General features: G+C 40.4%; 3 protein-coding genes across 4 annotated transcripts in view; 1 reads left to right on the forward strand and 2 right to left on the reverse strand.

Moving 5' to 3' along the window:
* Nucleotides 1-1,403: 1,403 nt before the first annotated feature.
* On the reverse strand, nt 1,404-2,647 carry LOC306750816 (C-C chemokine receptor type 9-like; the record flags this gene model as incomplete). The annotated part of the gene is made up of 1 exon (XM_079234289.1): nt 1,404-2,647. The coding sequence occupies one exon, from the start codon at nt 2,645-2,647 to the stop codon at nt 1,643-1,645; it is 1,005 nt and encodes a 334-aa protein (XP_079090415.1). The 3' UTR covers nt 1,404-1,642.
* An 8,007-nt stretch (nt 2,648-10,654) lies between these two features.
* On the reverse strand, nt 10,655-15,888 carry lztfl1 (leucine zipper transcription factor-like 1). Its single transcript, XM_079234612.1, has 10 exons — nt 15,789-15,888; nt 15,346-15,470; nt 14,992-15,186; nt 12,892-12,946; nt 12,374-12,445; nt 12,208-12,273; nt 12,031-12,108; nt 11,577-11,753; nt 11,025-11,128; nt 10,655-10,812 (listed from the first exon to the last, which is right to left on the reverse strand). Exons 1-10 carry the CDS (start codon nt 15,789-15,791, stop codon nt 10,794-10,796), a joined length of 894 nt encoding a protein of 297 aa, XP_079090738.1. The 5' UTR covers nt 15,792-15,888; the 3' UTR covers nt 10,655-10,793.
* Nucleotides 15,889-21,475: 5,587 nt separating this feature from the next.
* The window catches only part of dnajc13 (DnaJ heat shock protein family (Hsp40) member C13), a 28,064-nt gene continuing 25,919 nt past the window's right edge, over nt 21,476-23,620 (forward strand). For both annotated transcript variants that reach the window (XM_079234179.1, XM_079234180.1), the window contains exon 1: nt 21,476-21,556. In XM_079234179.1, coding sequence (XP_079090305.1) covers nt 21,489-21,556 — 68 coding nt within the window. In that variant the 5' untranslated portion in view covers nt 21,476-21,488. The remainder of the gene's footprint in view (nt 21,557-23,620) is intronic.

Raw genomic sequence — 23,620 nt, forward strand, 5'->3', positions numbered from 1 at the left:
TCAAAAGAAACAAACATAGATCAAAGGGCCACTGACGCACCGTGGGTGTGTGGCTTACGCAGCCAAAAGAAGGCCTTGTCCATGCAGGATTCCGTTTTCTGATAATTTATTTAACTAAACAAAACAAGCCAACAAACAAAGGAAACAAGGAGTTCTCCATGCTGCCTCTCCTGTGCTGGTAAAAAAAAACATAGGCCTACCCAGGTGCATGCTGGTCCTGTACCTGCCTCCTACATATAACCCGACAGCGTTACCCAATTAACAAATGAATGCAGTAAACCTAGACAACAACAACAAATAATTTGACTAAACTAAAAACTATCAAAAGAATCTAACCTAAATAAACAAACGACTAGAATAATTAAACAATACTACGTGAATAAAATAACTAAATACTAATATCCAACAAATATCTCCTACACTCACCAACGCCTCTCGAGGTCCCTGGGGGCTTTTTATTGTAGTTCTGTGTGTTAGGAGGACCCAGCAAAATAAGCTTTTCATTGTACAGAGTAACTGTCTGTTATTTGTGCATATGACAATAAGAATATCTTGAATCTTGAATCTGCTCCTAAATGCTCTGGGCAGGGTAAACGCATCACGTTTGTGTTGTGTTTATTTACAAGTGATATAACAAGACAGGATGAGTTGGGGCTAGCTGGTTAGCATGCTCATTTCAGTAGATATCTCTGCAGCACAGTACATAGACGTATTTCACATAACGTCAACACTGTAACACTGTAATCACTTTGTAATCACTGTAATCACACTGTAAACACTGTAACACTGTAATCTACACTGTAACCTAACCCAAACTGTATCCAAGGATTCAGTTTGCCTTTGTTGGTGAAACCGAAATCTGCTGCTTGGAAAGTTGTGGCTGAACAGGGAAAGTTTTTCAAGCAATGACACATGTCTGTCTCTGTGCTACAGCCGTTGTGAGGAGATTGTGGGAAACCTCTTTCATGCCAGTTTGAATGGGCAACCGTCTGCATCCACTGTGAAACCGCCAAGTCATAGCCAGACAAGGTTCAACAGTTAAGAGTGACGGTGGCACAGACAGCCGGCAGCAGGGCGTCTAGTCAGATCGAAAACATTGTAGATTGAACAGGCCACATTCTAGTGTTTGCCACCACACCAGATACGTTAAACCACTGAAAGCACTAGAATACTTTCCCATGTATAATAGATATGAACTGTCTATGTCATCATTTACCACCGCTTTCGTTCTGTAGCATCTGCTTGGAACGACTGTTAAAAGTTCCCCCCCGTTTTTCGTGCAGAAAATCAATCAAGAAATCCTGCAGCATGCTTTTGTCATTTTTTTATTGTTGTTTTTTAATGTGAAAATTACAATTGTTTAGTTTAAAAAAAAAATCATTTACAGCAGCACACGACGAATATATGATGGAGGAAAAAAAAGTAAGAATACAAACACTTGAAAAAGTATTTACACAAATGTACATATTATACAGTGAGTCCAGAACAATTGTTATTGTGACCGTCAGAATATGAATGTAAACTCCAAAGATGTTTTTGCTTTTAAAGTATTTTTGCTGTGTTAGCAATAATGCTTGTGAACAAAAGTAAATATGATCATGTTGAACTTGGCTCAGGTCTCAGATTTGAGGAAAATGGGCCTTTATATCGAAAGGGCAGGGGTAGTATCAGTGTCTGACATGACAGAGGGACGTTTGGGAACTGACTGCATTTTACTGAGCCCTCCTTTGCTCAGACTGTCAGCAGACATCTTCACGACCCTCAGGAGGTCTTGTCTGAAGCGCACTCCGATGAAGACGTACAGGAATGGGTTCAGGCAGGCGTGAGTAAACGCCAGGCTCTTGGCGATCTGCCCAGCTACATCGAACCCAGTCACCATGTCACAATTGGTGATCGTAGTATTAGCTGCCTGCGTGGCCTCCACTATCAGCAGAACATTGTGAGGCAGCTGAGAGAGAACAAACACAAACACCACAGCGAAGATGACGCGTAGGGCCTTGTGCTTTTCAAAGCTCTTGGCCTGCAGAAGTGTGCGAATGATGACTGAGTAACAAAATAACATGACTAGCAGAGGAAGGAAGAAGCCCACGCAGATCTGCAGGGACAGAACCAGGATTTTCGTGCGGTTGTACGCGTTGTTCCAGTAAACCAGAACACAGAAGGATTGCCCGCTTCGGTCCGTCTTCACCTGGGCGAAGATGAACTCCGGGAGGGCCAGGAGAGCGGAGACAAACCAGACACCTACAGCTATAAGTTTGCTGTAGAACAGCCTCTTTTTCTTCAGGTTCTGGGCCTTGGTGACTTGTACGATAGCAATGTAGCGGTCCACGCTAATGCAGGTGAGTAGGAGCATGCTGCTGAAGAAGTTGATTTTATAGACCGCTGACACCATTTTGCAGAGGCCGATGCCAAAGTCCCAGCCCTTGATGGCATCGGTAGCCCAGAAGGGCAGCATGCACAGGAAGAAGAGGTCAGCCACAGCCAGGTTGAGCAGGTACACGTCGGTCATGGTTTTCAGGCGATTGCGCACGGTGGTGTAGATACTAACCACCAGCAGGTTACCCAGGGCGCCAAGGAAGAAGATGATCCAGAAGAGAGGTGGTTCGTATTGCTGGCGGAAATCCCTGACCCAGCTCCTGTCACACATGCCTGAGTTTACAGTCGGATCTGAACCATAGTCATCTGTGAATCCAGTCGGATCTGAACCATAGTCATCTGGGTATTCAGTCAGGGCCTGCAATCGAACACAGAAAGACTGATTAGCCTATTCAATGTTAAAGAGGTTTTGCGGCACACACTGGTGAAAAGTAACTAAGTACATTTATTCAAGTATTTTCTGCTACTTTATACTTCTAGTCCACTACTCTCAGAAGCAAATGTTGTATTGTTTACTCCAGTAAATGTATTTTGTACCTTTGGTTACTAGTTACTTTGCAGATTCTGAGTGTTCATACAAAATATAACCAAATAAAGTAGTATGTATCATCATGGATAAAGATAGCCATTGCTGTATACATTTATACAAAATAAATAGAAACAAGCCATTCTGCTTGATCAGCACTTTTACTTTTTTATCTTCATGCTACAACATTTTACTTTTGGGCCTGTAACAGAGTATTTATCCTTCTGTTACTTTTACTTAGGTAAAAAATCTGAGTACTTTTTCCACCTCTGCCTTTTTTTTCTCTCTCTCACTTTTCATTTCCTGACCTCACGAACTGCTGTCAGGGTTTCACAAGACAACATGCTTCTAGTGAGGATGCCGCGATATGACATGAAAAACAGTCAGTGACGTACATGCTAACCAGAGCGTGCAAACTAAATTGCTATCAGGTGCAGGTGTTGTGTCTGTACGGGAGAAACCACACCACTGCACAACTTCCTGCTGCTATTCAGGCCTGGGGAGGGGAGGGGGGGTAGTAACCAATCTTGAGGGGCTCCAGAAAGGGGCGCGCAGCAGAACTCAGTACCCCAGAAGCATCAAGTTTAGATTTAGGGCAGAGATAAACAGCGAGTGAAGCAGAGGCTTAGGTTTTCTCAAACAATGGAAAATGTTACGCTGATGCGGCTGTGAATGTGGCGTTTGAGTATCCTTCAGATGTGTGCTGTAGATACATCTACTGCACTGCAAAAATGCAATATATACCAATTATTCCTGCTGAATTATTAGTCAAAATATATTAATATGAGACACAATTACCGAACAAGTAACATTGTAGTGAGACGGGACTTGTTTTTTGACAGTGCATCTTAAAAAAACACAACTTTGTGCATTACAGACTTATTATGCCACATGACACTTCATAATACTAGTGAAATATAGCGCAATACGAGTTTCCCCAGTTATTCCAAGAAACGTTTTTTAGCTTGAAAGGCCTAAATATTCCATCTTATTTCACAAGATCTTACAAATAATTTTTGCTTGGCAGATGCTTTTTTTTTTTTCATAACACCTTGTATTCATGTTTTTTTAAATATTTTTTTAAGTGGTCTTTTTTCCTGTGTGTACCTGGAGCATGCAATCCAAAACATAACAACATAAGAAATATCCAATCTGTCATATTTAATAAACAGCACTGAGTATTGTGTTTTACCATATGGTGTTCTTTAAAAGCATACTGTTGAGACACACATGTGATGATGAGAACCTGTGTTCTACTCCAGCCTTTTTAATCAAACGGACACCAAAATGTATTATACCACTGGTTCATAGTTTTTCACTGGTGTCGTGGCTACAGATAATTATCTCAAATGAATACTTACACTTCCAGAATAATCAGTTCCAGCATAATCAGTTGCTGTGGTCATATACATTGTAAATGTCTCTTCCATGTTATCTACAAAGAACAGAAGGATATTAATATAACACACAAAAAAATGAAATATAACATTAATGGTTAAATGTAAAATGCCCTGTTCATCTTCTACAGTGGTGTAGTAGTAGTGCAACAAATCACTTACCCACGAGTGATGAAACAAATGGAGCAACCTCTCAGTCCTAGTGCTGTTTTTTTGTCTGTGTAGTACAACTGGTCTCTTTAGCACACAGACACATCTTCGCGTGCTTATATGGTTTCCCTTTAACCACATGGATCACGTGCTGAATCATATCACTCCATCTCCTTCTCAGTCTGCAGACGAAAAAAACACTCAGGACCCGTGGTGCTGTAGATTTCTTACCCTGAACACAGCTGTATATAAATTATGCATTGAATTGAAAGGCAAATCTGATCTGTGAACGGTGGCGACAGTGTGCCAGAGTTTCACGGGAAAGCTGTGGTTTTAAAACGTAACCCACCGAACTATGGTCATTAAGCTAAACCAAAACAATACACCCACATTCCTTCCTCAGCCGATTAAGTTTTGACCAAGTCGAAGCCTGTTTTTGACACACTGTGTGTACACAGGTGGAGCACTTAACACTACAGATGAGTGATGCATGAAACTGAAAACCATGAGGTGTGATTAAAGATCACATCTGGAGGAGGTAGTAAATGTTGAGATGTCGTCAGCCCCATTGTTACACAGCACTTCCAGCTGTCTAAAGCTCAGGCAGCGTGGCCTAAAATGACCGTCCAAGCAACACTTATCTTTTCTTTAAGATGTCTTACTGAGTAGATGTGTCTACAATGTGAGGAAGTCTTTTTCAAAGAGGGAAATTTCTGTTTTAAGTCAGCGGTGATGAAACAACATCCCCTGTCATGATAAGATAGAGTACCCAACATGTTGAAGCTGATTTTAAAGGAAAAGAAAATCAACCTTTGATTTATGTCTTGCTGAGAGTTGGATGAAAAGATCAATCGTTTGTCTGGACAGTAAATATGATTCATATTTGGAACCAGGAGTCCAAAAAATGTCAAACTATGCCTTTAACCTGGATTTGAGTTTGTCCCATCCAAGTTAAACTAAACTATAAGTCCGGTGCGTTACAACCCACATGATAGCCTAACTTCATGTGTCAATTGCTGCCAAGTTAAAAAATTCATGTGATGTGTTTTGAAAAAACAAGATCTTTGAGCAAAGTTCATTGGTATTGCCAAGAGTAAAGGGAAATGAATATCACATTGCTGACCACACTACAAGACTGGGTAGAAAGTCCCCGTCACACCAAGTGAAGCCGAAACAAAGCTGAGTTTACAAAGCCAGCGATGACATGGTTTAAAAAAACAAACCAGAAGTGTTTAAATCAGTTTTGTGGTTGTTACCGGTGAGTGTCTGTTACTTTCATGGGGTTGTTTTGGCCCTGGTGCAGGACAGGCACGCAATCTTCTGTTTCACATCCTGATCTGAAGAGGAGATACGGAGCGCGTGGGCCATCAGCTCTTCAGATTTCTACCAAAACGCTGGTTGCGTTTCTCGGTTTTGCTCTCGGTGAGAGAGAGGGAAACGGCTGTGTGTGTGTGTGTGTCATGATCAGATCAGCGTTTTCCTTCTGGAAACAAGCTGTTGAAGAAAGCGATAGACTGAGAGGTTTCACTCACACAGCCTCGCTAACGAGTGCAGCGAATTGACCTTGTTCGTCTGATCTGTGAGCATGTAAAACACAGCGTGTCAAGACGACGCAGCATCAGGTACCAAGTTGAGGTTATTTGGTTGGGAACTACTGATTATAACTGAATGGTGTATATGGATGGATGGAGATATTTCATAATCTGTCTTTGCAATAATGAATGTTGTTATTTTTGTAGCAGACACATGAAAAAATAGCCTTTCCTTATCTTCATTCATTGACTTTGCCTGGTTTTATCATAACTTTGCTTTTTATATATGGAGAGAAAAGATACAGATTTGACTAACGGTCATGTGTGAATAATATAAGTCTTTATTACAATACATACATATATACCTTCATCATATCAACCTTTACTGTCCCTTATACTCCACATACTATAACTTTAATGTTGGCATACCTCCTGATCAATTCGGAGCAGGTGCATTTTCAGCTAGCGTCATCTCCTTTAAAAGGACACTCACCGGAAACAACCATGTCAGTAAGTTTCAAATGAATAAATAATGAGAAATTCCCTCTTTTAGTTGACACATAAAGAGAGAAGGTTTCTTGGCATGATCTGCATGAAGTGACGTCTCTGAGGTGATGATATGCTGACTACGCACCACTCATTTAGCAGTTTTTCATCAGTCATCACAAGCTAATCATACTTCTGCATCATTGCATCATATTAATAAAATGATACAGAAGCCAGTTTGTGTGTTGAGTCATTTGCTGAACTCAATGTTTACGGGATGCTACTTCATTTAGAGGTGACTGAAATGTACATTACATTTAGCTGAAGCTTTTATCCAAAGCGACTTACATTTTTGCTCTATACACCGTAGACACAGCAGCTATGGGTTAAGTATCTTGCTCAAGGACGCAACGACACGGATAGGGCGCGAGCCACCAACCCTCTGATAGAAAGACAGGCATGCTAACCACTTAGCCACAGTCGCGCCACTTCTGATATCTGTTGATCTTGATCTGTGCTACTTTGTTTTTCAAGGTACACACTCAGATTATCAAAAGATATTGAGCTATTGAACTCACATAACCTTAATAACATACCTCCTGACTGGCATGAGCCTCACATGGATGTAGACAAAGCCGCATGGTCAGGAGGTGCAGCGGTGGGTGAGTCACACAGACACAACAGATCTGTGGGGGGAAATAAACCTTTTTTGAAAATAAAGAGGTACAAAGGTTACAATACTGGTTCTGGAGTCACTGGAGACCGTAATAACCGTGGATGAACAGAAGCCAAATGGGCCCAATTGACAATTACACAACAGTGGTAAATGGTTGGGGCATCGTGTAACAACTGCACAGGTAGAGAAGAGCATCAAGTCCAATACATAGCTAAATGTATTTTAAGTTTGCAAACATTAGACACCATCAAGGAACATTTGTATTATCTCCACCAGGCGTAAACCATGAGGGGATTATGCGTTTGTGTGTGAGTGCATGTGTGCACGTATCTGTCTGTCCGCAGTTAATCTTGCATAATGCTGGATCCATCAGCCTGATATTTTGTGTTCATATTCATGACTGTATGCTCTGGGACCTCTTGTTGTTGTGGTGAGTCACAATATTTGAAAAACTTATTTTATTGACCGTTTTATACCGAAATTGACTGTCGACTCCTCACTCCAATTAACCAACCAGTATGGGCCGCAAGTGATCAACTAATGATTCAGTTTGGAATCCTGTTTGGCTTGGGATTAGGAATTGATCCTCTCCAGATTGGGTAAAACAATTGTGGTTTGTATTTATTCAATGAAACATTACAGCAGTGGAATATGCACTTTACTGAGTGCACTTTTCTAGAATTGTCTATACATTTAACGTAACATGTGTAAGGAGAAGAAAGCGTTTTTTCAAAAGGTACATGGCCTCACTTGAAGTAAGTAAACATACCATATACTCTGCTTTCTTTATACATCTCTGTGAAACTGATGGTTTGGGAAGACCGAAAGATTAAAGCCATCACACCACCATTGTTTTTGGACGTCACCTAAAATTCAGAAACATCTGTTACTTCTCCTTAAGCAAAAGTGGACTTGGTGATTCTGGAGAACATAAACAACAGAAGCTTTTGTCTTGCTAGTGAAACTGAGAAAACCCCTTTGATGCCTTGTCGTTGAGCAGGATGCTCAGTGGATGGGTACACTGCTCTCGCATGTATTAACAGTTACCCCATGTTGTGGGAAAGTACTGTCACCGTCACGTCTGTCAGCAGTGCGACTGAGTTCGGTACCAAGAGACACAAGTCACCACTTCCTGTGTAGCTGCTCGCTGTGATTTAGAGTGTGGCATGCACTGATAGACAACTGTTCAGCATTTGCATCCATATGTGAAATTATGAGCAGCTTGACGGTCCCTCCTTAGATGCTACTAATAGAAAGCAGATGCATGCACACAGATGTAAATGTACACGTATAAGCACACAAACGCAATAAATAGGTTGATAAGAAATCCCACATCTTTTAATGCATGTAGCACCTTTCGTCTTTTTTTTTTTTATTTGTATTTTTGTATTGTTTTTGACAGCAGAGGAAACAGGTTTTAAATAATATTGTGTTTGGTGTTATATACCGACCACATGTGTGTTCTCACTAGTGCCCGTCCCCTCTCCCCTTTTTACACCATGCATACAACTCCTGCACATGATGCAAAACCAGCACAGGTTTAACTTATGACAGACTGTGGCTTGAAGAGTTTCACTGAAAACAAAAAGGGGGGGCTGGTGACCACTAACACCATGACACAACCGATGCAAAAACAATGATGTCTTTCGGCACTTCATGCATGCAGCTTAGGAAGCAGATGTCTGGTGAATTAAAAAACAAATCCAGCCGATAAAACGGCCGGCTGATTTAGAGTTTTATGGGATGCGTTTCACAATCACTTGGCTTGTTGATGTTGAAACGATTCAAGTTTTGTTTGTCTTATTTTACTTAATTGGTCAATCTGTCTGATGCAGAACAGAACCACTTGAGATACCACCATAACAGCCCTGTGTTAGCTCAGGTATTTGACCTTGACAGATAAATTAAATTAAGGTTTAGTGTGACAAAAGACAATTGTTGCATGCTATCCTCTTTTCTCTCTCTCTCTCTCCATTTTTCTCTCTCTCTATACACACTAATATAATAATATAATACTACTCATACTCCACTGCCTGCATCCACCTTAATCATGCTGTTTGAGGTATCAGAGGCCTCCTCAGTCCTAAAGAGGACAAATGTCTCTCTCTCCTTCTTCACACATACACTGACTTGGTTAAAACATGACGCAATACTGCAATTTCAAAATAGCTCATCATAATCCTCTAAGTCAACATCACCTTAACTACTTTATATGTATTTTTTAATAGTAATTGCATTAATTGAGGCCACATTTAGCCACTAAGGTCATTCATTCCCATGGATACAGCCTGTCATGCCTTATGCAGAGGCATATAGTCTAAAATGATTTGCATTCTTGCAGTCTGGCGCCCCCTTATTGAATAGGTCAGTTCATGACAGTTAATCAGTCTAGAATTGAACATAATCAATGCATATGTCAAACTTTGTCTAGTTTATTTATTGTTTATTGCCAGTGTCACAATACCCTGAAACCAATATATATTATATATATATATATATATATATATATATATTAAAAAAAACACAATCATAGGTCAGAAAGCTTCAGTCTCAAGTGAATATACTTGATGTTTATATGATTAAATATACCTAAAGCTTAAAGGGAAAACACTATTACTTAACTCACTCAGAATGACCACATGTTTATTTGTCAACAGCTTTTATTACCCCATACTTTGCACAAAACAAACAAATGCACATCTAGTGTAATATAAGGTAGATGTATCATACTCTACAAGAGCATTACTTCATGAACATCATGTATATATTCATTTTTTTTCTCTTACACTCCATCACCCACAGCAATACGAAAAGTACACAGTTAAAGATTCCAGACAAAAATATTCTGTGCCCTTTAGTGTCGGGGAAGTCATTCCAGATCCTTATCCACGTCATTCAACAAGCAAGAGCAGAAAAAACTAATGCGGTTAAAATGTTGTGTGTATATGTATATAATGTGTATATTTCCGATGATCAGACTTTCACAGAATGTCAGATCATTGGAAATATCTTTTGTGTGAAATGCAATAAAAATTGAAGGTAAGAAATGAAAGCAGGGATGACCTCAAAAGGTTGGTAAACATTACTTTGAAGCTGTTCGCTAATAATAAGCACAATGGCTTGGGCTTTGCTTGGGTCTAACTCAACAATATTTTGGATTTAAAAACGGACTGCTAAAATGTAAACTGAAAATATCAACGATTAACTACCCGGTGCTGGAAAGCTAAATATCACCTACAACCATCTGATAGATGCGACTACAGTGCTTCAGGCAGAGTGCATATCTGTCCAGTCCAGCAAATAGACAAGGCCTCTTTAAACAGGGACGTGATAGTAATTGCATAGAGCACTGAGGGGAGTCTGCTAGCTACAGTAAGTCAGCTCCACAACTGGGACGTAGAAAAAAAGCACAGCTGGAGAAGGCTATCGTTTGTCACTACTTCATTAGTGAGCAGAGCGGTGGGCACTGACGACCCCGCCGCTCTGCTCACACTCTTTACTAAAGCCAATAACTACTGAAGATGCCAGATAAAGCGTGAATAAATCCTTGTAGAAGTGCTTTTTTCTGTCTCTCTTGTCTTGCAGCAGTGGAACTTGTGGTTTCTTGTTCCCGTCTAACCCTCCGGACACCTGTGGTCTGAAGGTAGAACTCATTCATTGGGCTCATATCTGAAACAGACAGGGAATAACAGCGTTACAGACAAATATCTCTGGATGAAAGCACAGAACAGAACACAGATGACTGAATTTAAAGGGCCATAACGGTGTGTCTGCTAGTTTTACAAAACACATCATAGTTTGTTTTATTTAATTTTTTCAGACAGACATTCCTCTGTGTAAATGCCGCATTATGGAGGGATTGTGTTACGCTTAAAGCTCACCTCTGCAATCGTTTTCTAATGTCTTTGATCTGCTCATTTTTCTTGGTCAGGATCTCCTTCATGTTGCGGTAGGCCGCAGTTTGCTGGAACTTCTTGTCCAACTCCTGCACACACACACACACACACACGCACGAACACACACACACACACACACACACACACGCACGAACACACACACACACACGAAAATAAACACTTCAATCACTTTGGTCACTTTAACTGGTGCAATATAAATACATGTTAAATACTTTGTATTCTGTCTGTATATATAATACTGCTATTGTGGATTATTTTACTGTTTTTATTACTGTTTACTTATATGTATATTACTGCAATTTCCCCACTGTGGGACTAATAAAGGATTATCTTATTCTATCTTATCTTATAACTGCAACAGAAGCTAAACCCACCAACACTGAACTGTTTCTATAACCGATCAGTACAGAAAGTGTGTCTGCCACAAACATGTTTGAGTAACACTATAACGAGTGTTAACTTCAGATGCTGGTGACTGTCGGTTGCAGGTAAAAACTCAAATCCACAGTGACGCACCTTCTCCGCCAAGGACAGCTGGTCCTGCACTCGCAGAAGCTCGTGTTTGGCAGAGATCAGGTTCTCCTGCAGACCCTTCTGGGAGGCCGAGTTGGCACTGAGAGACCTTTCATAGTCATCCTTCAGAGCTGCCACCGTGTCCTCGAGACTGTTGATCTCCTGGGATTGAGAAGCCAGCTTGAAGGGGAAAAGAAACAAGGTCCAAGCTCAGATGGAACGAATGGCAATCACTGCAGTTACTACAGAATCTATACCCTACTCCTATTCACAGGGAGAAACTAAAGCAACACTTTGATCAGCCGGGTACATACCATTCGAGGTCCAAGTTAGCAGATAAAACCAAATGACAGCAAAATGTTCAGATGCAACAAAATAAAGAGTTAAAATGGAAAGCACACTCAAAAAGTCAAAATGAAGATGACGCTAGTTTGCCCAGCCAAACTCCAAACAGTACCTGCTGGTCACCTTGCACCTTCTTAAGGTCTTTCAGGGCTCTGTCTGCTTTGGTTCTCTCGTCCAGTGCACTCATTGCCTCAGAAAAGGAATCAGAGCAGAAGGTTGACAACTTGAACTGGTGCATGAATCATAAGAAAAGTTGCTGTGCTGAATAATGTATGGATTATTGTTCTACCTGTGATTCTAAAGTCCGCATTCTGGCTTTCAGTTTATCATTTTCCTCCTGTAGTCTCGTTATCTCCTGGAGAGATATTTAAGATGGGTGTGGAGGAGTGCAAAAATATGAAAACAACTTGTACAACAATTACACCAGATGTAATTGATGCAATGTATTTCTATACCTTGTTAAGAAGTTCGGACACCCCGCCTTCATTCAGCGGTGCAAGTTTGGGTTTGCTTGTTTCCTGGTTTATCTGGGGATAAAGTAAACACTTTGAAACATGTTGGCTAAACCGTCATATTACGGTATGTAAGATGTAAAAGGTAAAAATAAAACTTGTATATCCGTCTCACTTTTCATAGAATTGTAAAGATGACTAGTGTCTACCGTTTGAGAGGTAAGGTGTGAAAAGTCAAACCCATGAAAGAGCAGCAGATTGTGTTACAGCGTTGATATGTTTTTCTTTAACTGTGCGTCGTGAAACCACACGTCAACCTCAGTGATGTGTGACTTCTTAACCACACAGCTACTCGTGGAGGGGCAGGTGGCCTGACATATAAAACGGCTTGAAATGCACAGCAGCACTGCTGTCCAGCTACTGAATTCCATGTGGGTGTAAATATCCTTCGAACACATGATTAATGACTCCACTGACTGCCGTGTACAGCTACACGCGAGAGAGCTACACACTATACTCACCTTATCAGTTTTAAAGTCTGTCTTCTCAAATTCAGCCACTTGTTCTAACAGCTCCCTATACGGGTGGAAGAGCAAAGAGTTGGACCGCAGAATAATGAAGAAAGAATGAGAGAGAAGGTGACACAAAAATTTTTTTTGTGAGCACTGATCTGATAATATGTGCAATATGTTTATCTCCTCACACAACTGTCAGCTTGCCACCACAATGTATTTTTTTGTTTTGACATTACAAAAATAAAATGCTATTTGGCAGTTATGTATCTTTCGCAAGAAAAACACCCTTGTTCTAGGTGGCAGTTTAGCACTTATGATATAACATATATGCGTGTGGTGAACAGAAGAGCTCTCTGGAAAGCTTAAATGTGGTTTTTAAAAAGCAGCTGAACACACGTCGACTGTGACATGGGGCGTGTTCCTTGCTTTGTACGCCGTATCTGTCACGTAGGGCTGAGCCCTGTGAGAAAAAAAATAACAATCTTGAGGGCTTATTTATCCACCCACCATGTACATATTATAAACAAAAGAACTTTTCCAAAACATGGGCAGGGTTTTAACAAGGTGAAAGGTTAAAAAGGTCACAAGTTGCGAGAAGTTCACTTGAATATCATAGAAGTATATTCAAAACCTGTGTAAGTACATAAGGTTTACAATAATTAGACTTCATTCGTTTGTAACATGTTAAGAACAGTTAGCTGCAAAGTGCAAATCGTATGACTTTTTGCTCCGATACTGAGGATCCGATCAAATAATGTGAAGGTAGTGAACATGGAAAGGCTTTTAAATGTATGTATGTATCGAAGCCACTGACATCCTTTCATTTTGGAAGATTCATCTAAACTTTTACATTGTGTTATAAAGTTCATCTACATAACCGCTGCCGTGAAGCCTAAATACATCCTTTGCCAAAATGTCAAGAGTGCAAAGGACCTTCTGACAACAGCTGAAATGTGATTTATCTTTATTACTGGTGGTATCACATGTTCATGCGTGCGTTGCTCTATGTTCCGGTTGTAATATGAAGAGGCCTTTTGGCACCCTCGCTGAGTGACAACAGCAAGAACGTCATTTTAGGTCATTCTGTTTGATGTGGTCCAAAACTTCATCACTTTAAAAGTATTCACTCATAAAACATGACCAGTCAATAATCATTGACAGTAAAAAAAAAAAAAAAATTATGAAAATGTTATTTTTTAAATGATTGTAAATGTGTAAAAATACATAATATTGAAATTGATATTTTTTTTTGGTTTAAAGATTAAAGAGTTAGTTCACCCAAACTATAAAAGACAATTTTTTACATTTACTTTGAGTTGGAAAAACGTGCTATACTGCTGGGACTTAAAATTTTTGTGAAGCTAAAACCAATATTTCATTTGAAAAATTAAAAAATTAAAAAGTGTAGTTCTATGAAAAATGTCCTTGTTTCTCAGGAGGATAAATTGTGGGGTGTTACATTGCTATTATGTTCATGAAATTCAGTTTTGGGGTTTGAGATTCACTAACAGTCTCAAAGTATGGTATTTTTATAATGTTGTGAACTGACATTAAAATGTATAATGAGAATGTGGCAGCAGTTGTGGTTTTCATGCTAAATTAACTACTGTTACTGCAAAAAGGAAACCATTGTAATGGAAAAAAGGGTTGAATTAAAATTGTCTATGTGGCTTGGCAATGACCTTTTTGCCTGGCATACATACTGAAACATGCACGAGACCTAAACCTAAACAGCTGAGGAGGAAGTGGCACAAAGTGGAGGAGTTATTCTCATGAACATGAAGGTGTACTGCGTGTTTAGAGGCCTAGCGCACTTCTTACTTTGGTGTGGCACTCTGTTTGACCTTGAACTCACATCATTTGAAATCATTTTATTAGACATTTCTTTACAGCTTATTTCATGTTTTTTCTGCATACAAGGTACATATATTGTGCACACAAGTGCAACAAGATATACATTTGTGCACACTGAATAAAAAAAATGTGCTATATAATATCTGAATTACTGAAGGTCACCTGTCGTCAAATGTGTGCGTTGTGTTTCTAGGTGTATTAACCTAACAATTAAAAGGGAAGCCTGAATCTGCTTCCTTCGTCGCTGCTCACCTGTTCTCAAGCTCTGAGATATCGCTTTGCAGTCGAAGGTAAAACTTCTCAGCCTGTGCGAAGAGCTGCCGGAGCAGCAGCACGTTGGTGTGAGCGCTGTTGATGAGCTCCATCTCCACCTCCCCGCGCACCACCATCTGCAGCCCGTCCAGCATCTCCTTCACCTCGTCCACTGTGAAGGTTTCCTCCACCAGCCTTCAGAGAGAAACATACATGCATCAACACAACAGTTCCATCTTCACTGAAAAGCACGTCATTGTAGTATTAAATTATGTCCCTTTCATTGAATAAGGGATTCAAAGTTGAATTTACATACAAAGAGTGCTAAAAAAAAACTTAAGTATGACCGGTCACCTGCTGTCTTTGAGTTCTTCAAAGCATGAGTCAATGGTCTTAAGTCTTAGGACCATCTTTGAACGTGCAAATCGCATGTAATTGATGACTTCATTCTGATGGTGTTCATTAAATCCACATCCAGCCTACATGGGAGACAAGAAGAGAGAAACGAGTAAGGTTAAAGAGACTGTCACTCAAGTTGAAAGATGGACAGAGAGAGACAGAGAGGCTGTAATGGAAACCACGACTAGCTTATGAGCTAACTTGAAGAGGATTTCCCCATGCTAATATGTGAAGGCCTATTCACAGGTGCTATCTTTGGGGATGACTGCTATCTGTCTTCTTGTCTTTGTATAAAACTGAGTGGGATGATTAGCATGCTAGCTTTTAAAAGCAAACAGGTGGCCTGGCTTCCCTCCCCCCAAAAAAGAAAAACACAGCAAATAATCGCAGCTACTTACCATGGTGGCTCTGCAGCTAACGTTCACGTTACTAAGCTAGCTTGTAGACTGAGATGATCCACAGAGGAAGAAAAAAAGGGTGTTTCAGCCTGTAATGTAGGCCACGCAGCGAACAGTCGAGAAGCTAATGCTAATATGCTGGAGTCGAGGGTTTTGGTAAACTATTTGTGATTGTAGTTCAACTCGGCGAAGAGGCTACACGGAGGTTATATCATAGTTATAAGATTAGCTGGCAGATTGGCTAGCCGAGCTATCCAGCTAACTAGTGTTTGCCTTGAGAATGCCTTGGTAACGGAGAATAGCGTCATTGGTTACTGGAGGTGCGTTCAGCGGCGCTACGTACAACGTGAGACAAAAAGTTGTGCGGTCAAATAATATAAGATGTGTTATTGAAACAACATTGTAATTATAGCCAAGTTGCATATCAATGTATATAAATGGTGTTTTATCATAAGCTTTAATACATTGTATACATTGTGTAGGGTTTATTTTTCCGTTTTTTAAGGAAAATGTTTGTTTATTAAGAAATATCTACAGTTCTGAAAGGGTTCATTCTTAAAAAATTGCCTTTGTCATTTATGGGGTTTTTCAATACTTTATTTTACAGGCTATAGGTACAAGAAGGTTACGATTATTTTATTTAAATGCACAACATGTATTAACGCGTAACCAAACTGCGAATGGGCTTGTGTGTTAGTGTGTGGTATTAAGCAGCAGATGGCAGTATTGAACTAGAAGTGTGAAAGGTCCTTAGAAGATTTAGGCATAGACCTCAGCTCCTCGTCAGCAGTCTACACTGAGATGATCTACATTCTTTATATGCTTTTTATTTCCTTACATGTACAGCTAATTAATTTAAAAGCTTTAGATTGTTTTATCCAGAGTCAAGCTACTGGTCAAAACAAGATGACATATTTGACACTCACTACAATTTTAACTGCATCTCGCAGACATAAAATCGCTGCTTGTGTGTTTTGATGTATGCTTTTTTATATAAAAAAATGCTCCGCCAGCATTTTGGTAGAATATTTTAAGCGCATGGCAGTGTTGTATTTGCATATTTACAATGCAATTAATTACCCACCTATAACACATGATTCAACTGATTAACTGATTGGACTCATCATGGCTGCTTCTTCATCAGTTAAACTAAAATGATGCATGTGAGCCAAATAAAAACTTCACAGAGATGTTGTTGCATTGTCTACTTATAATGTCACTGAAGCCCAAAAAAACATCACTATCCAGTTTGTTAGCGTGCAAGGAAATGGGTTTTTTCCTCATGTCTCTAGCTGTAATTAAGTTAGACTAACAAGCAGCACATGGTTGGTCACCTAATCAGATGCCTCAAAATGTGACCACTCTGTGGTGCCCCGCTCAAATTCACTGTGCAACATCAGTCAGCCAAAGAGAACAAGATGTTTCCCCTTTACCTTCAATCGCGGTAAGTGACTTACAATTTTAGACATAAATACACACCTATATCCAGATTCTGGAGGGTTTTAAGTAATATATTACACTTCTTAGTTTTTGTTATGTTGGTGCTGCTGTTCTACAGTGGTCAGTTTGATGGTGGTTACTTTTGTTATTTGCATGGCTCTTGTGGTAGAAACACAATTAGGAAATGTTAATGTCATGTTTACAACTGTTCTATGAACTACTATAGCAAACTGTCAAAGTTATTAGATCGTAGAAGAATGTGGGTCATTGCAAGGGAGTAAAAGTATGCAAAGCAAACGATCGAATGAGAGCATAAAAATGTATTGTCTAATAAACAATAAAGCAATAAAAAACATTACAATAAAATGTGATGGGCTTGCACAAACATAAGCAGTCACCAGATGTATTTGAACTAAGCTGTTGTAGTACAGGAGAAAGGATATGACAGAAAAATACGATAATGTATATATGTACTTAAAACGGTGTGTATAGATTTTTTTTGGAAAGAACTGAAGATCTTTGATCATTTTAATCTCTTTCTTTGCCACTGTGATAGAAAGAAATGTGTGTACGTGCCTGTACATACGTGTATGTGTGGCCAGTTAACGATTGTCCTGGTTTCAATCTTTATGTAGGTCAATCTACATGAAGGCCCAACTGCATTGTTGGGACAGTGACCCTAGAGGGCACAATACTCTTTCTTTCCCCAGGTGCATTGTTCTTTTACCTCGCAAGCTACTGATACCTGGAAACCTGCTAACATCATTTAAAAAGGAACAAATCAATCACAACAATAGCAATAATAATAGTCGTGATAATAATGATAACAATGATGATAATTGAAGTTGAATTGCCCTTTAAGTGTTTTTACAACCTTATATATAAAGAAGCAAAATCTGCAGAGATGTATAAATATTGCAATTCAGAGATTACTGAAAAAAAAGCTAATTCTAATAAAGTGACAATTGTTGATATATATGTAAATATATTTGTTATCTGTCTAGTTTAGTTTTGAAACTGTCAAATGGAAAAACTTAAGAGTTTCCTATATAGTCGTCAGCGTCGTCTGTTCCGAGATCAGTTTCGGCTGTCTGTATCAATACAAACACAGAGGAAAATTATGAAAAACCGATCTCGGGTCGGCATCGCGACAATTCCGCGTTCCGGCAAAACCAATCAGCTGACAGCCGCATGACAGGCAGGCCTCGCGCGTGCGCAGTAGCACACTCTCGGTACGAGGAATATGGCAGCGTCCTGAGCCCTGTTGGGGGGAATACGGCGTAACTGAGCACCTTCAGCATCAGAGTGGGAAAACTGAGAAGCACCAGCCGCACTCAGAGGAGGGTGGGGGGTGCTGAGGGACCGCCACGATTAACACCCGTTAGCGAGTTTACAGGTAAATGCACCCGCCACCACCTGCCACTGCCTTCTCCATGTTTGCTTGATTGGACCCCGTTGCTAATGCGACCAGCTAGCTAGCCGCTAGCTTGAGGCTAACCCAACATTAGCCTGCCACAGCCCCCTCTTTTTTTTTGGCATTTGCATTTGGCAAACAAACGCTGACAACACAAGTGTCTGCGCTGTCTGGTATTCTAGTTAGGAGCTGCAGCAGTGTCGACATCTCAACGAACCGTGCTGTCGTGCTTGTTTTTAGCCTCAGTTAAGCGTTTAGGCCCGCTGCAATGAAGCAGAATTTGGCTAAGCGCTCGAGCTTCAGGTGACGTTAATGCTGCTCGTCGTGGATTCATTTGACAGATCGGGACCCAGCGTACATCCTCAAATGGACTTAGGATGCACCGTTTTAGCTATAGTAGCACATTTCGTGCAACGTCTATATTTATATATTGTCTCGTTAAAAAAAAGCTGCAGGTGTACTATATGTTGCCTCGTAAGATGAAGTAGAGTCAGTGCCCGACCTTAAAGTGGCCAGAGAGATTGCTCCATATAGATTGGCAAACACAGGGCATTGCAACACGTCTTCAGTGCAGATAAACGCTTCCAAGAGGAAAACCACATTGCAGAAACCGGCGTCATGTTTGCCTTTGTCAAGACTGTAGAATATTTGATTAATGTGTGATCCATCCAGAGGGGCTCTGTCGCCCCTGTAGGTGATCATGTGCTTTTTATTGTGCTATCAGTTCAGTTATGGTCATAGCTTTACGTTCAACATGGTTTTAACTGGATATGTATAAAATGGTGAGGGTCATATAGTGAGGCAATGGCAGATGATCATTTTGACCCTTGTACCCACACTGATGCTGAAGCAATTTTCATTTTCTTTATATTGTTCTTTACAAAAGGAATCAGGTGATCCAACTTTTTTCTCTCCTGCAGCTGTGGAAAAGCAGGATGGATTTAAATAGGCAGAGCAAAGGCTCAGAAACACATTATCAAGTGTTAACTGTCGTGACACTTACGGTACATAACCTGTGGCTGTAATCAAGTTAGTCGGTACCTAACCACCAGTCATATGCAGTTGACAGTTTGTTTTCATTTGTTCAGATAGGTCCCATTTAGACGTTTGATACAATCTTGTCAAATGTACAAACTGTCATAAAAAGCTGTGTTTGTTAAAGTTTCTGAAAAGTTGTGAGACCTGTCTGGAGCAAGTTATTATGTAAATGGTGTGTGCTTTGCTCTGGGCCTGGTGCCATTTGCATTTCCTTCACTGTTTTTTTGCTTAACTATGTTAAGGACAGGTCATGAATAATTTCCTATTCATCTGCATACAAGTAGGAAGCTGTGGGAGGGGCAATCACATGACCCAGTCCTGTAATCTGCCATGGTCTTTTTTAACACTCATCACAACGCTCTCAACCCAGTAATGTAATAAAAAAACTGCACAGCCCTCTGCAGCAGTAGAGGTCCCGCTGTGCACTGCTTGCGGCTAAAATCTCCTATTGTGCATTCCATCAGCCCCCCGCTTTGGATCAGATTCATTATGCAGCACCATGAATGAGTGTTTGAAAAAAGCAAAACTTGGCTCTTGACTGTTCCTTACACCTTTTTGTTTCTTCAGCACAGGCATCAATTATTGAGACCCGGACACTGGCTAATTTTTTACGGATCCTCGTCCAGTGATGTGGCACCTGAAAGTAGCTCGTATTTGTGTCCTCGGTTAATGGTGGTGTCCATCATTCGGGCTTATTTTGCTGTCCCTTGCTTCAATCGCACACTGAAATGGAGAGGAAGGAAAACAGGAGTCTGATTTTTCCAGGATCCTGCCAGAGTGCTGACACAGGTTCCCCTTGTCACAGTGCAGCCGGCAGCAGATTACTGCAGTAAGGATAAGAGAGGCAGTTATGGCCCCAGTTTGCTCTGTTCTGTCCACTGGTTTGTCTTTGATGCCTTCATCTTTAATTTGTTGAAACAATCTGTCACAAAATATTAATCTTAACCATCCCACTAATGCTCTGTGTTTTGTTGTAGTTGGAAATGGAAAAAAACAAGGATCCTACTTGATCTACTGTGCCGTTAAATTACAAGGATTTCCTTCAAATAACGCTCTGGGCCAAAACACTGAGACTAACCCCTGTTTATCTAAAGGAATCAATAGGCCCCACTGGCTTTGCACCAGACTTTATTGACACATACTCAGCTGGTGCACTGTTGTGTGCTTTTTGGGTGGCTGTGACATAATCCTGGAATAAAAGACCTTTACCTCTTTGTTTTGCTGAGCAGGTTGTATCCCAGTGCTCCCCGAGGCATGCCTCTCTTCAGAGTGAGCCTGGGAAAAATGCAAACACGAAGGAGAGCGTGTGGATGTCAGGGAGCGGTTTGTAAAAGTTAAAAGTCATGTGCTACCAACTACATTGATGCTACGGCTCATAGCTGTGCTAACGACGCCGATGAAGAATCGGTTAGTCAGGGAGAGATGGGATGGCTCTGTCGTTGGATAATCACTGTTTACTCTGCATTGCTTCTGAAGCAGAGAAAGTGTCTGGTGGGAGTCTCTCCCTTCAAGCTGCACAATGTTGAACGACGGTGTGAAGTGTGTGCTGCAGTATATGGGAATGTGCGATACCTAAACTTGATGTAGTAATGACCTGTGAAGGTGCAGGCTATATGGTTCCTATAGAACTGAGACACTGAAGAGATTTGGGTTATCCTTCCCTTTTGTTGTGTAATTAAAAATATAACATTTTCTCTGAAGCAGTGTTCAAAAGAACCATTTTCTGTGTTGATCAAGTAGAAGAGCTTACTTTTGTGATGCTATTCATAATAACCTTTGCTCTGTTCTTCTGTAGGTCCTTTGAAAAGATGAATGTGATCAAAGAAAACAAAGACATGGCCTGTTTCTACACCACCAAACACTCCTGGAGGGGAAAGTAAGGCCCACAACTTTTTCTTATTCAACCCCGCCACTGATCAGATTTCAGCTGACTACATTGTTTACTCCACATCTTCTTTTGTATTGGTTTACAAGGCAGCATTTACCTAAACTCTTCCCTTCGTCACCTTGTAAAGGCAGTTTGGGAAAATCCTGAAATCCTGACTCAGTACTTCCATTGTGTTGACTTCCTTATCACAGCGAGGTCTGCAGACCCCTGTCAGCAGAGCTGTCTTATGAAATGTAGCCAAAAGACACAGATAATGACAGTGAACACTCGTCTTTAGCAAGGTGACGTCCATGTACTCACATCCATTTATTGTATGGATACACAAACGCAAAACACTGAGTTACCAATGGTATATTTATGTCTGTTGATTGTTAGAAACATTGTATTACATCATAAGTAACTTCCTTTTAAAGATTACAAGGTGAATTTATTTTTGTTTACGCAGTAATATATTCAAATCTTGATTTTACATGTTTGTCCTCAATAGACATTTATTTTCTGAATTTTGTTAAAACGGAAATGAAAGTGTCTGTTTATGTGTGTCCAGTATGCGTCGGGTGAAGCTGTTGTCGTATTGGCTGTATGGGAACACGTTTGGAGGTAGTGACAGATGAATTGGTAGAGTACATTACAGGAGAATAAGGCCAACAAACTGTGCATAAGCTGTAAACGTATGGCCCAATGTCCTCGATCATCATCTATTCTAGTGCATAGGGTATCTGTTTCCATGTTATAGATTACAGCTAAATTACACCTTGAAGCCAATATCGGCCTAAAACTAGATGAGACTTGATTTAGATACTAGGTGGCCCTTAAAGCTAAAGGATGGACAAGTTTGAGCAGTGAGCCAGAGGGATCACATTACCGATACCTGCTTTCTAAATGCCTTAGTGCCATTAAGGCCGGCCATTGACTCTGGTAACTTGAGCAGGGCCGCAGAGCATTAGCCATCATCAGAGCTTCATCCTGCTAATGCTTCTTGAAGTGTCCGTCTGAGACGAGTGCTGATGTATGTGTGGTGGACAGAGTCGGACGATATCCCGTTCAGAACGTTTGTCGACACATGTCAGCTGAGCTGGGTCCAGCTCTGGTGAGCATGCATCTCTATCAGGCACGGCACTTAATTTATTGATATTAACATTGGAAGGTCATTTAGGTGACTCTCCGAAGAGAAAGAGACAGAAAGATGATAGGGCACAGGACTATGCAAGAGAGAGAAAGACATAACAATACAACTGTATTTGGTGCTTAATGTTGTTCTGGAATTTTTCTGTGAAGCTTAAACTACAGTTGCAGACATCAGTGTACGAATGCTGACAACCGGACATTATTGCCAGCAGGCTCATTTGAATGGGTCCAATGTAATTTATTAGATCTGCGCTTTCTGCCTGTCTTCTGTATGAAAAGGGGAAAACTCGCACAGAGCTTGAATAGGGCAATAGAAAGAGAAAGTGTCAAGTCAGGAGATCCTCTTTCAATTTGCTTCACACCAACCTCAGATATTGTGGGCGTGGCAGATCAAATTACTAATGCCTTTTTAACCCTTTTTGGATCACATCCCCAGTCACACTGTGCATCTATTTAACAATATTCAAATCTCTTCCAAAAACAAACAATTTCTTCGTCATCTTTTCTTCCTATAAAACACAATATGAAGTGGGTTTATGTAAACTAGCACCGGCCATTTTCATGCCCACTGTCTTGTTTAGTAGATCATTTCTTTATGAATGATAACATTTAGTGTCAAGCTCCCTGACAAACTCCTTGCATCTGCTGCGACTGCTTCATGAAAACAAGTGAACTTGTGTTTCTCCAGTTAAATGCTTTTCATGTGAAGCTGCAGAGGGAAATTTAACAATACAGCATTTTTTCCGGTAATGTTGCAACAGACACCCAGTCTGTAATACTGCAGATATATAATAAGTATTGCAACACTTCCATCCTTGGGCCACATGCTCAATCGCCATCGTGTTGCCTCATTCAATGCTAAATGGTGATTTAACAGACCTTTATTTCAATAAAAATCTTAGTGCTTATGTCAAGTGCCAATTT

Source organism: Taurulus bubalis (assembly GCF_910589615.1).
Source record: "Taurulus bubalis genome assembly, chromosome: 18".
Classification (NCBI taxonomy): Eukaryota; Metazoa; Chordata; class Actinopteri; order Perciformes; family Cottidae; genus Taurulus; species Taurulus bubalis.